Source organism: Pelophylax lessonae, assembly GCF_965119305.1.
Source record: "Pelophylax lessonae genome assembly, chromosome: 12".
In the NCBI taxonomy this organism is placed as follows: domain Eukaryota; kingdom Metazoa; phylum Chordata; class Amphibia; order Anura; family Ranidae; genus Pelophylax; species Pelophylax lessonae.
Window position 1 is genome coordinate 39,003,449 of NC_138779.1, and position 12,207 is coordinate 39,015,655.

At 45.4% G+C, this 12,207-nt stretch overlaps 1 protein-coding gene across 1 annotated transcript in view; it reads left to right on the top strand.

Moving 5' to 3' along the window:
• The first annotated feature begins 5,174 nt into the window (after positions 1-5,174).
• The window catches only part of P3H1 (prolyl 3-hydroxylase 1), an 83,821-nt gene continuing 76,788 nt past the window's right edge, over positions 5,175-12,207 (top strand). Inside the window, exon 1 of the mRNA XM_082274453.1 lies at positions 5,175-5,618. Within this exon, the coding sequence (XP_082130579.1) occupies positions 5,178-5,618 (441 nt within the window). The 5' untranslated portion in view covers positions 5,175-5,177. The remainder of the gene's footprint in view (positions 5,619-12,207) is intronic.

Below are 12,207 nucleotides of genomic sequence, written 5' to 3' on the forward strand. Positions count from 1 at the left end.
TATTACCAGGGACTTCACGGGTGTCACTAAGAAAAAAACAGCAGGGGATCAACCAAATGAAATAATATCAAGCAAAGAGACAGTTCATGAGTCCATATAAAAAAATTCTTAACATATTCCGAATAGTCTTAACACTTTTAAAACATTCACTATATATGCGTCCAAAATTAATTCATTTTATATAAATGAGTTCTATTCGTTTATCCCCTATACATGCAATTCATGGCTGCTTTTCATATGTACATGAGGATCGATATGATGTCGTGTGCATGTACAGTGCCTTGCAAAAGTATTCGGCCCCCTTGAACTTTGCGACCTTTTGCCACATTTCAGGCTTCAAACATAAAGATATAAAACTGTAATTTTTTGTGAATAATCAACAGCAAGTGGGACACTATCATGAAGTGGAACGAAATTTATTGGATATTTCAAACTTTGTTAACAAATAAAAAACAGAAAAATTGGGCGTGCAAAATTATTCAGCCCCTTTACTTTCAGTGCAGCAAACTCTCTCCAGAAGTTCAGTGAGGATCTCTGAATGATCTAATGTTGACCTAAATGACTAATAATGATAAATAGAATCCACCTGTGTGTAATCAAGTCTCCGTATAAATGCACCTGCACTGTGATAGTCTCAGAGGTCAGTTTAAAACGCAGAGAGCATCATGAAGAACAAGGAACACACCATGCAGGTCCGAGATACTGTTGTGGAGAAGTTTAAAGCCGGATTTGGATACAAAAAGATTTCCCAAGCTTTAAACATCCCAAGGAGCACTGTGCAAGCGATAATATTGAAATGGAAGGAGTATCAGACCACTGCAAATCTACGAAGACCTGACCGTCCCTCTAAACTTTCAGCTCATACAAGGAGAAGACTGATCAGAGATGCAGCCAAGAGGCCCATGATCACTCTGGATGAACTGCAGAGATCTACAGCTGAGGTGGGAGACTCTGTCCATAGGACAACAATCAGTCGTATACTGCACAAATCTGGCCTTTATGGAAGAGTGGCAAGAAGAAAGCCATTTCTTAAAGATATCCATAAAAAGTGTCATTTAAAGTTTGCCACAAGCCACCTGGGAGACACCAAACATGTGGAAGAAGGGGCTCTGGTCAGATGAAACCAAAATCAAACTTTTTGGCTACAATGCAAAACGTTATGTTTGGCGTAAAAGCAACACAGCTCATCACCCTGAACACACCATCCCCACTGTCAAACATGGTGGTGGCAGCATCATGGTTTGGGCCTGCTTTTCTTCAGCAGGGACAGGGAAGATGGTTACAATTGACGGGAAGATGGATGGAGCCAAATACAGGACCATTCTGGAAGAAAACCTGATGAAGTCTGCAAAAGACCTGAGACTGAGACGGAGATTTGTCTTCCAACAAGACAATGATCCAAAACATAAAGCAAAATCTACAATGGAATGGTTCACAAATAAACATATCCAGGTGTTAGAATGGCCAAGTCAAAGTCCAGACCTGAATCCAATCGAGAATCTGTGGAAAGAACTGAAAACTGCTGTTCACAAACGCTCTCCATCCAACGTCACTGAGCTCGAGCTGTTTTGCAAGGAGGAATTGGCAAAAATTTCAGTCTCTCGATGTGCAAAACTGATAGAGACATACCCCAAGCGATTTACAGCTGTATTCGCAGCAAAATGGGGCGCTGCAAAGTATTAACTTAAGGGGGCTGAATAATTTTGCACGCCCAATTTTTCAGTTTTTTATTTGTTAAAAAAGTTTGAAATATCCAATAAATTTCGTTCCACTTCATGATTGTGTCCCACTTGTTGATTCTTCACAAAAAATTACAGTTTTATATCTTTATGTTTGAAGCCTGAAATGTGGCAAAAGGTCGCAAAGTTCAAGGGGGCCGAATACTTTCGCAAGGCACTGTATATATACTCCATATTCCCATCATACATTTATATTTAAATATTCTATATATTCTTCTATATGTATATATACATATATAATTCTTGTGTATACATTTTTTGTGTATATGTGTGTGTGTATATATATATATATATATATATTTTTTTTTTTTAGACACACGCATATACACATAATTTTTCTATTTTGAGCACTTAATTATTTAATATATCCATGGTATTTTCATATTTATTTGATTTTTATTTATTTTTTGTTTATCATTTGTTTATTTATTTTTTGATGGTATTATTATTCTTATTTGTCCACGTGCTGTTTTTCAACCACTGCTAATATTTTATATTGCTTTTTAAAGCGGTAGTATCCCGCTTTTTGACACTTTTACCTACAGGTAAGCCTATAATAAGGCTTACCTGTAGGTACAATTAATATCTCCTAAACCGGCACGGTTTAGGAGATATTTGCAGTGCATGCTGACGCGAGCGGCACATGCGCTTTGAAGGTCCGGGGGGGACCTTCAGTTTTCCTTGCCGGAAGCTTGCCGGAAAATCACTCCCGCGCGTGGGAGTGACGTCATCATCACAGCGCCGGAGCCGCCGAACCCGGAAGAGACGCCGAGGGATCATGGCAGCGCCCGCAGTGGTGTCCGGGGGGTCCGTGTCGGGGCTTTGTTCTAAGGTAAGTAATACATAATGAGCTAGTATGCAATGCATACTAGCTCATTATGCCTTTGTCTTGCAGAGGTTTTTTTTTTTTTTTTCCAGGTTTACAACCGCTTTAACCACTCTACAACCGCTCACAGTAATACTACTGCGGCAGAGTGGTTCGTTATCGTCCAGCCACGTAGTATTAACGTGATTGGACACTTCCCCTTCTGGGCGGCGCTTGCGCGCCGCCGGAGGCTCGCTCCCGCTGTTTTCATTCACAGCGGGAGTCGGGCCAGGGGAGGAGCAGCGGCGATCGCCGCTGCTCTTCCCCGATCGTCGGGGATCGAGTCTGGAGATTCGCCCGCTGTGTGTAAACACAAGCGGGCGGATCTCCATAGTGACAGGGAGTGACAGATCAGACTGTTCAGCATAGCTGGACATCCGATCTCTCCATGACTCACACAGTCACCTCCCCCCCTACACGTCAGTAAGCACCAGGCATACATTAACCCCTCCCTCTCCAATAAAATTAACCCCTTCCCTGCCAGTGTCATTTTTACAGTAACAGTGCATATTTATAGCACTGATTACTGCAGTAATGTCACTGGTACCCCCAAAAGTGTCAAAAATGTCAGTCAGGGGTCCGATCTGTCCGCCGCAATGTCGCAGTCCCGCAAAAAAAATCGCAGATCGCCGCCATTACGCGTTAAAAAAAAAAACACCAAAAATGACAGAAATCTTTCCCTTTGTTAGTAAACGCAATAACTTTTGCGCAAACCAATCAAAATACGCTTATTGCGATTTTTTTTACCAAACATATGTAGCAGAAAACAAATTGGCCAAAAATTTTTAAAAAAATTGGTTTTTACATCTTTTTTGGGGGGAATTTCATATAAAAAAATGTTAAAAATATTGTTATTTTTTCAAAATAAACGCTCTTTTTTTGTTTATAGCGCAAAAAGTAAAAATCGCACAGGTGATCAAATACACCAAAAGAAAGCTCTGTTTGTGGGGAAAAAAAGGACGTAAATTTCGTTTGGGTACGGCGTCGCACGACCGCGCAATTGTCAGTCGAAGTCGCACAGCGCCGAATCGCAAAAAGTGGCCCAGACGGAAGACAGCAAAATCCTCCGGTGGTAAAGTGGTTAATGTGTTAAGCCTTTTTATCCCCATGATTTATATGTTATTTATGTATTGGAATAGTGTTGTTCGGCAATAGGGTGGGCTCTAGGACCGAGCAGGTTCGGGCCTCCACTGTATTTAAATCCCACATCCAAAATGGCGCAATATCTGCCTGAGGAAGGAGCGCATGCTCCGAGAACGCGTTGCCGGCGCCATGACGTAATCACGTATCCCGGAAGTGACGACGGATCGGCATCAGAGTGTCCCCGCGACCAGGAAGTGCGGACTGCCACCGTTATACCGCCTGTATACCGCAACCGCTCAAGCCATCCCGATCCAAATACCGGAGGGATTGTCTATGATGCTTTGTACATTATTACCTTTCTGAGTACCTTTTCCTTTGGTTCTATTAAATAAATCTCAAGATTCTGCACTTAGAGTGGCGCCTGTGTTCTCCTTCCACTACTATAGAACACACAAGTCGCTGATTTCATTCTTCAGCTCCTGTAATAAGAACTTAGAAGTAGGAAACTAGAATTAAAACTGGGGGCGTGGTTAGATAATTAGTAGCGGCGTGGTTTAGCCTTAACTTGGAGCTGTGGGCGTGTTTGTACCGTAGGGCGTGTCATTGTAAAGCCTGTGGGCGGGTCAGGTTAGCAGAGATAGAATGCAGAGAGGGAGTGGTTAGGAGCGGGCGTGGTTACTCAGTAGCAGCGTGGACCAGCCGTGTCCTGGAGCTGTGGGCGTGTTTATATGCGTAGGGCGTGTGCTATGTCCAAACTATGGCCCTCCAGCTGTTCAGGAACTACAATTCCCATCATGCCTAGTTATGTCTCTGAGTGTCAGAGATTTACAAAGCCTCATGGGAATTTTAGTTCCTGAACATCTGGAGGACCGTAGTAGGCGGATCAGCTCGCCGCAGAAAGAATGCAGTGTGGGAGTGGTCTGTGAGAGGGCGTGGTTAGATAACTTGTAGCAGCGTGGACTGGTCGAGTGCCTTGGAGCTGTGGGCGTGTTTTTACATTTAGGGCGTGTTATTGCAGAGCCCGTGGGCGGAACAAATGAGCGATGATAATGTGAAGGGTGGGAGTAGCAATAAGTAAACTCTAATTAGCATGCAGAGGGCGTGGTTACAATGACGGGCGTGGTTAGATATTTAGTGACAGCGTGGACTAGCCTTGAGTCTGGGAATTGTAGGCGTGTCTATCCGCGTAGGGCGTGTCAGGTCAGCGGGGAACGCATGCAGGGTGGGAGTGGTCTATGAGAGGGCGTACAGCCTGTGGGCCGATCGAGTCCGCGGGGAAAGAGTGAGGGGTGGGAGTGGTCTATGAGAGGGCGTATCATTGTAGAGCCTGTGGGCGGATCAGGTCCGCGGGGAAAGAATGTGGAGTGGGAGTGGTCTATGAGAGAGCGGTATCATTGTAGAGCCTGTGGGCGGATCAGGTCCGCAGGGAAAGAATGCAGTGTGGGAGTGGTGTATGCTGGGGGGCGTGCCATTGAGTGTGTGCTGGCAGTATGGTGGTGATGGCGTCCTGTGCGCTTCTCTCCGGGGCTCTTCTTCTCCTCCTGGCGGTGGGGGGTCGGCTGGCCGCCCCCCTGGAGCCTTATGACCTCCTGTACGATAACGGGGTGGAGGCGTACCACCGCTTCGATTGGCCCTCCGTCATCCTGAACATGGAGAAGGCGCTGCGGAACCGGGAGCTGGTCCGCCGGCACCGCATCGCCTGCAGCCTGCAGTGCGCCCCCGCTGGGGACTTGTCGGAGCAGCCCCGGGAGTGGGGGGCCGTGCAGGACCTGAGCTTCTTCCAGAGGGTGCTGGAGCGGGCGGGCTGTGTGCGGCGGTGCGAGGAGGAGCGGATCGGAGCCCCGGCTGTGCGCTATGGGATCGGGGAGGAGCTGGCTCTGGAGTTCAGGAAAAGAAGTCCCTACAACTACCTCCAGGTGGCCTACTTCAAGGTACAGCCAGGGGCCCCGGGCCCCCCACATCATCACTCTGCATGATCCCTGTCTATGGAAAGACAACTTCTCATTTTCAGCAGGGCTTTCATTATACCTTCACCCAATTCTACATCCCTATCTTCTTCTTCTCTGCCCCACAAATATGGGGGGGTACCCTTTATTTTTTGTAGAGCCCCCTAGGCAAAAATGATGATCTGCATCCTAGGCCTCCTGGGATACCCCCGTCACATCCTGGGGGACTCTGGCTGCACCCCTTTTCTGATGCTAACCCCTCTAATTCATGCAACACTCCAAATAATAAAGTGGCGCTTTGAGGTTGTGACGCAACGCCCGCTCCAAATACATATCGTCACGCTTTGACGTAGAGGCGCAACGTCTGCTCCAAATTCATATAGTGGAGCTTTGACGTTGTGGCGCAACACCTGCTCCACATTCATATTGTGGTGCTTTGAGGTTGTGGCCCAACGCCCGCTCCAAATTCTTGTAGTGACGCTTTGAGGTTGTAGCGCAGTGCCTGCTCTAAATTTATATAGTGGGGCTTTGACGTTGTGGCGCAACGCCCGCTCCAAAGTGATATAGTGGGGCTTTGACGTTGTGGTGCAATGCCCGCTCCAAAATTATATAGTGGGGCTTTGTCGTTGTGGCGCAACGCCCGCTCCAAAATTATATAGTGGGGCTTTGACGTTGTGGCGCAACGCCTGCTCCAAATTCACATAGTGGGTTTTTGATGTTGTGGCCCAACGCCTGCTCCAAATTCACATAGTGGGGCTTTGACGTTGTGGCCCAACGCCTGCTCCGAATTTGTATGGAATGAAAATACAGACCACTCATATCTTACCAAGGTGGAGATAACGAAGAACGACTCTTTTTAGAAGCTGGCACAAAGTACCTCCCCTGCGTTAAAAGTGGCGCAGGGTGCGTCCAATTTAAGTAGAATTGCTAGCCAAGTACATGGATTTGATGCACGCTGCGCCACTGTTAGGCGGCATTCGCACCCAATTGCAACAACTCCTCCCACAATTTCAAATCGCTGCAAAACATAGGACGCGTTTGCGATGCTACTACTTCCTATTGGCACCCCAATCACGCCGTGATTGGCGCAAGGTGAATTGCGCTGCAATCGCAATGTGCTATGCTTGTCACTCAAAAAGGAACATGTGCTTATTTTGGGCATCAGTGTCGTGCTCTGTGATTTGCTGCGCAACAGTCGCAATGACCACACAAGAGACACTTTCATGAAATCTGTCTGCAGTACAGCTGCAGGATTCTGGATAAAATGAGAATCACAATATTTTTTTTTTTTTTTTTAGAATAAAGATCACGACTTTCAGCGTAACATCTTTCACATTATACAAAAAATTGGACTAACTTTACTCTTTTTTTTATTTTTTATATCCATTAAAGAGTGTATTTTTTTTCCCCAAAAATTGTGTTTGAAAGACCGTTGCGTGAATACAGTGTGACATAAAATATTGCAACGCCTGCCATTTTATTCTCTAGGGTCTCTGCTCGAAAATAAATAAATATATATATGTTTGGGGGTTCTAAGTAATTTTCTAGCAAAAAATACTCATTTAATCTTGTAAGCAACAAGTGTCATAAAAAGGTTTAGTCTTTAAGAGGTTAATCTAATGGTAAAGGTTTGTGTTTTTCGTGTTTGTTATATTAAAAAAAAAAAAACAAAAAACATGTTATACTTACCTGCTCTGTGCAGTAGTTTTGCACAGAACAGCCCCAATCCTCTTCTGGGGTTCCACGGCGCCGCCTTTGGCTCCTCCTTCATCGGGTGCCCCCACAGAGAGCTGCTTCCCATGGGGGCACCTATGCAGGCGCGCTCACGAGTCCTGCTGCTGCATCCATTGACACAGACAGCAGGACTTGGCCCCGCCCCCCTGGCTCTCATGTCACTGGATTTGATTGACAGCTGGCTCCCGCTGCTATCAATCTATCCAATAAAGACCTGGGACAGAGGCTTGTAAACCCCCCCCCCCCCCAAATAATTTTATCTATAGGTAGGCCTTTAATAAGACTTACCTATAGGTACGGTAAATATCTCCTAAACTTTAAAATTTCGGAGATATTTACTTTACATGCAGCAGATGACGTCATCTGAGCATGCGCTTAGAAGAAATGGCCGCTTGTGCCATTTCTTCAGAGCCCTGTGACGGGTGGTAGCGACGTCACCTGGCTCCGGCCAGTAATACAGCCAGAGTCCGAAGACGAGTGAAGATGGATGCGGCCGCCAGCGGGGACAACGTGGGATTCGTTTGCGGGTAAGTGTCACATTATTTGCTAGTATGCGATGCATACTAGCACATTATGCCTTTACTTTGCAGGGAAGAAAAAAAATTGGATGACTTTACTTCGTCTTTAATGCATAGAATGCATTAAGGTGAAAAACCTTGACTTTACAACTCCTTTAAAGCGGTAGTATACAGCTTTTTTTACTTTTAACTACAGGTAAGCCTATAATAAGGCTTACCTGTAGGTACAATTAATATCTCCTAAACCGACACGGTTTAGGAGATATTACCACTGCATGCAGCCGCTGACGAGTGCGGCGCATGCGCTCTGAAGGTCCGGCGGACCTTCAGAGTTCCTTGCCGGGAATTGCCGGAAAATTACTCCCGTGCGCATGCGCAGGAGTGACGTCATCGCGGCTCCGGCCACTCACAGTACCGGAGCTGCAGAACCCTGAAGAGACGCCGTGGGATCATGTCCGCTCCCACAGCGGTGTCCGGGGGTCCATGTCGGGGCTTCGTTCTAAGGTAAGCGATGCATACTAGCTCATTATGCCTTTGTCTTGCAGGGTTTTTTTTTTTGTCATTAGAGTTTACTACCGCTTTAAACTGACCTCATTTACAGACCTCATCCCTTTGATCTTAAAGAACACAATGATACAATGTTTATAGTTATCTCTCAGCCTGAGCAATGTTGATAAACATTTCCTGGAGGCTCTCTTTTTCTTTGTGACAGATGTGAGTGAGCAGAGATCTGCTCTGCACTGTATAAATCGTGGAAATGCCAGATTAAGATTGTGAGGGGGTTGAACCGAGATTTTTTTTTTTTTAATGATTAATCGTGCAGCTCTAGTCTGCAGCAGACTTTTTGGATTCTGGGGGGTGTGTAGTGTCATCAGGGGGCTGGAATCTAGAACCCCTAAGACAGCCGGTCCCCTGAGGACATCACAAAGAAGATGGTGACGTGGAACCCGTGTATTGGTGCAGGACAATGCTGGGTTCACTGAGCAGAATAGGTATGTGGGGGTTATGTACAAATGTACCCCCTGAGGGAGGAGGGGGGTTTATTGCCCCTTTAAGGGCCCATTCACATCAGAGCGTGGTGTGGAAAAAGGTGCATTTTTGTGTGCGTTCATCACACGGGAACACGCTACCCTTCTTAGGTGCGTGTATGTCATGAATTGTTAATGAAATTCAAAACGCACCTAACGATCGCATGTGTTTGAATTGCAAAATACTGAGGTGCCATGCGGTTTGGTGAGGGTGCAATATTAAGTCGCTCTCCCACATCTTTAGCATTACCTCGCCTGATCCTCCCCTTGCTGTGCAGGTGGTGCACCTCTATGCCCTGGCAGTGCCTACTTATAGTCAGTGTAGGGCTATGGGCTCTGCCTCAGTCTTGATGTCAGAGGCATCTGAATGCCAGACCACCATGGGGGAGAAGGGAGTGAGTGGAGGATCAGGTAAGTAAGCCTGCTTTTCCTGCCCCCCCCCCCCCCTAAATGAGCAGTGAAGTGCGGGTGCAGCTCCACTGCAAAGGAGGACTTTTTTTCTGGAATTTAATTTTTTTTTTTTTTTTTAACTTTTTGCAAAGTTTCTGGAGATCCTGCCAGGTGCCGCACTCTGAGCCACCACTTAACAATTGGCAACAGTGTTGTCAGCCGACCCTGTGAGCCGATTCCCTTGGTTGTTGGGCCGAACCAATCTGATGGATCCAATAGGCAGCTGAAGGAGGACACCCAGCAGGCTGACAACACTTCTGATGATTGGGAGGTGGTGGCTCAGCGTTGTCACCCGACAGGATCTTTGGGGAAGAAACTTTGTAACAGATTCATTAAAAAAAGAATTTTGTTAAAAGAGAAGTGTTTTTTTTTTTTTTTTTTTCCAAAATCATACTTCCCTAGATGGATGCAGCATCGGTCTGTCTGCTGCTGGTGACTGTCTTCTCTGCCCCCCCCCCCCCCGCATTTACGGATTGGTAGCAGATCACCAAGCAGCTGATATAGAACTACAGCTCCCAGCAATCACGGGGTGGGGGGGGGGTGTATTGGGCAGCTGATATAGAACTACAACTCCCAGCAATCACAGATCAAGGGGGGTATTGCCAGCACATCACTAAGCAGTTGATATAGAACTAAAACTCCCAGCAATCACAGATTGTGGGGGGGGGTAGTGGCAGCAGATCACAAGGCAGCTGATAAAGAACTACAACTCCCAGCAATCACGGGGGGTAGTGGCAGCAGATCATAAAGCAGCTGATCTAGAACTGCAACTCCCAGCATTCACAGATTATTGGGGGGGGGGGGTGTTATTGGCAGCAGATCACAAAGCAGCTGATATGGAACTACAACTCCCAGCAATCACAGATTATGGGGGGGTTGTTATTGGCAGCTGATATGGAACTACAACTCCCAGCAATCACAGATTATGGGGGGGGGTTGTTATTGGCAGCTGATATGGAACTACAACTCCCAGCAATCATAGGGGGGTAGTGGCAGCAGATCACAAAGCAGCTGATATAGAACTACAACTCCCAGCAATCATAGGGGGGTAGTGGCAGCTGATATAGAACTACAACTCCCAGCAATCACAGGGGGGGGGGGATTGGCAGCAGATCACCAAGCAGCTGACAGAGAACTGCAACTCCCAGCAATCATGGGGGGGGGGTGGGGGATTGGCAGCAGATCACAAAGCAGCTGATATAGAACTACAGCTCCCAGCAATCACGGGGGGGGGGGGGGGGTTACAGTAGATCACCATGTGGCTGATCCCAGGGATTCCAGTCATAGTTCAGGATCGTCTTATGCTGGCGCTGGCCAGTCGTGACCATGATGGTGGCCATGCACCGTAGTTTTATATACAATCATATTATGTATCAATTTACTGTTTAGGTGAAAAAAAAATGTCGGAAAATCAAGTCATGTTGATCCATTAATCCACATTTTATTTTTTAACCAGACTGATCAGAATAATTTAGAAATTGATCAGCCTTGGTCAGATTGATTGATGGTGCAGTTTTGTGTCTTTTCAGTAATTTATAATATCCATCATATTGTCCAATCTATAAAAATAATAATAATTTTCTTTGGTCACCAATCCACAAACTTCTATATACATATTACTGTAAGGATGTGCTGTGCTTTGTTGAATGGAACTTATTTTTGCATATTAGATCTGCGATTGGTCAGTTCTGGGAGGACTACAAATCCCAGACTGTCACAGCTTGCCATGGCAGCGTTTCTGTGGCTTGTCCTGCTCAGTGTAGCGGGCAGTGATGGCCCAGGTGTGCGGAGGGCACACAGCTGGGATTGGTGTTGCAGAGTTCTAGAAGAGAGAACTGCTGGCTGCAATCCTCAGACTTCCCTCCCCCATCAATGCACTGCCACGTAGTGAGGTGGGGAATCCTCCTCCTCCGTCACTTCTCCCAGGAATGTCTCACTCCAGCGAGATCTGACTTCTCCGACACCCCACATTCCCTATGTGCCTGTCATTGGATATACAATATGATGGTTATTATTCTGGGTGACCTTCATGTGCATGCGCTGCATGATATCTGGAGTAGTATAAAGTCTGCGTCCCTTTTATACAGCGCAATCTCATTATTTAACTACTTGCCGACCAGGCGTTCTCGACACTTTTTGTTTTTCAAGTTTAAATCCGTATTTTTTGCTAGAAAGTTACTTATAACCCCCAAATATTAAACTTTTTTTTTTTTTTTTTTTTTTATATAGCAAAGACCCTAGAAAATGACGATTATTGCAATTTTTTTATGTCACACGGTGCTTGTTTACACGGTACTTGTGTAACAGTTTTGCAAACACATTTATTTTTTTTCTTTGAAAAATACACTTTAAAAAAGCAAAAAAAAGCACAATATTTACCCCAATTTTTTTGTATAATGCAAAAAATGGCGTTATGCTGAGTAAATGGATACCTCACATGTCACGCTTTAAAATTGCGCCTGCTCGTGGAATGGCGACAAACTAAAATACTAAAAGATCTTCATAGGGGATGCTTTAAACCCCTTTACATGTTACCTGTTTGGAGTAACAGAGGCAATCTAGAGCTAAAATGATTGCAATCGCTCTACCGACCGCGGCGATACCGCACGTGTGCTGCAAATACCGTTTACATGTGCGTGCGCAACTTTACAAATTTCATTAAATAGTACTTCTTTGAAAAAAAAAAAAAAAAAAAGTACTATTTAATGAAATTTGTATATTCTTTGAAAAAGGAAAAAAAAAAAAAAAAGATTTTTATTCAGATTTTAATTTTTTTTTTCTTGATCACTTCTATTCCTATTACAAGGAATCTAAAAAAAAAAACATTTTTATTCACTTCTGCAG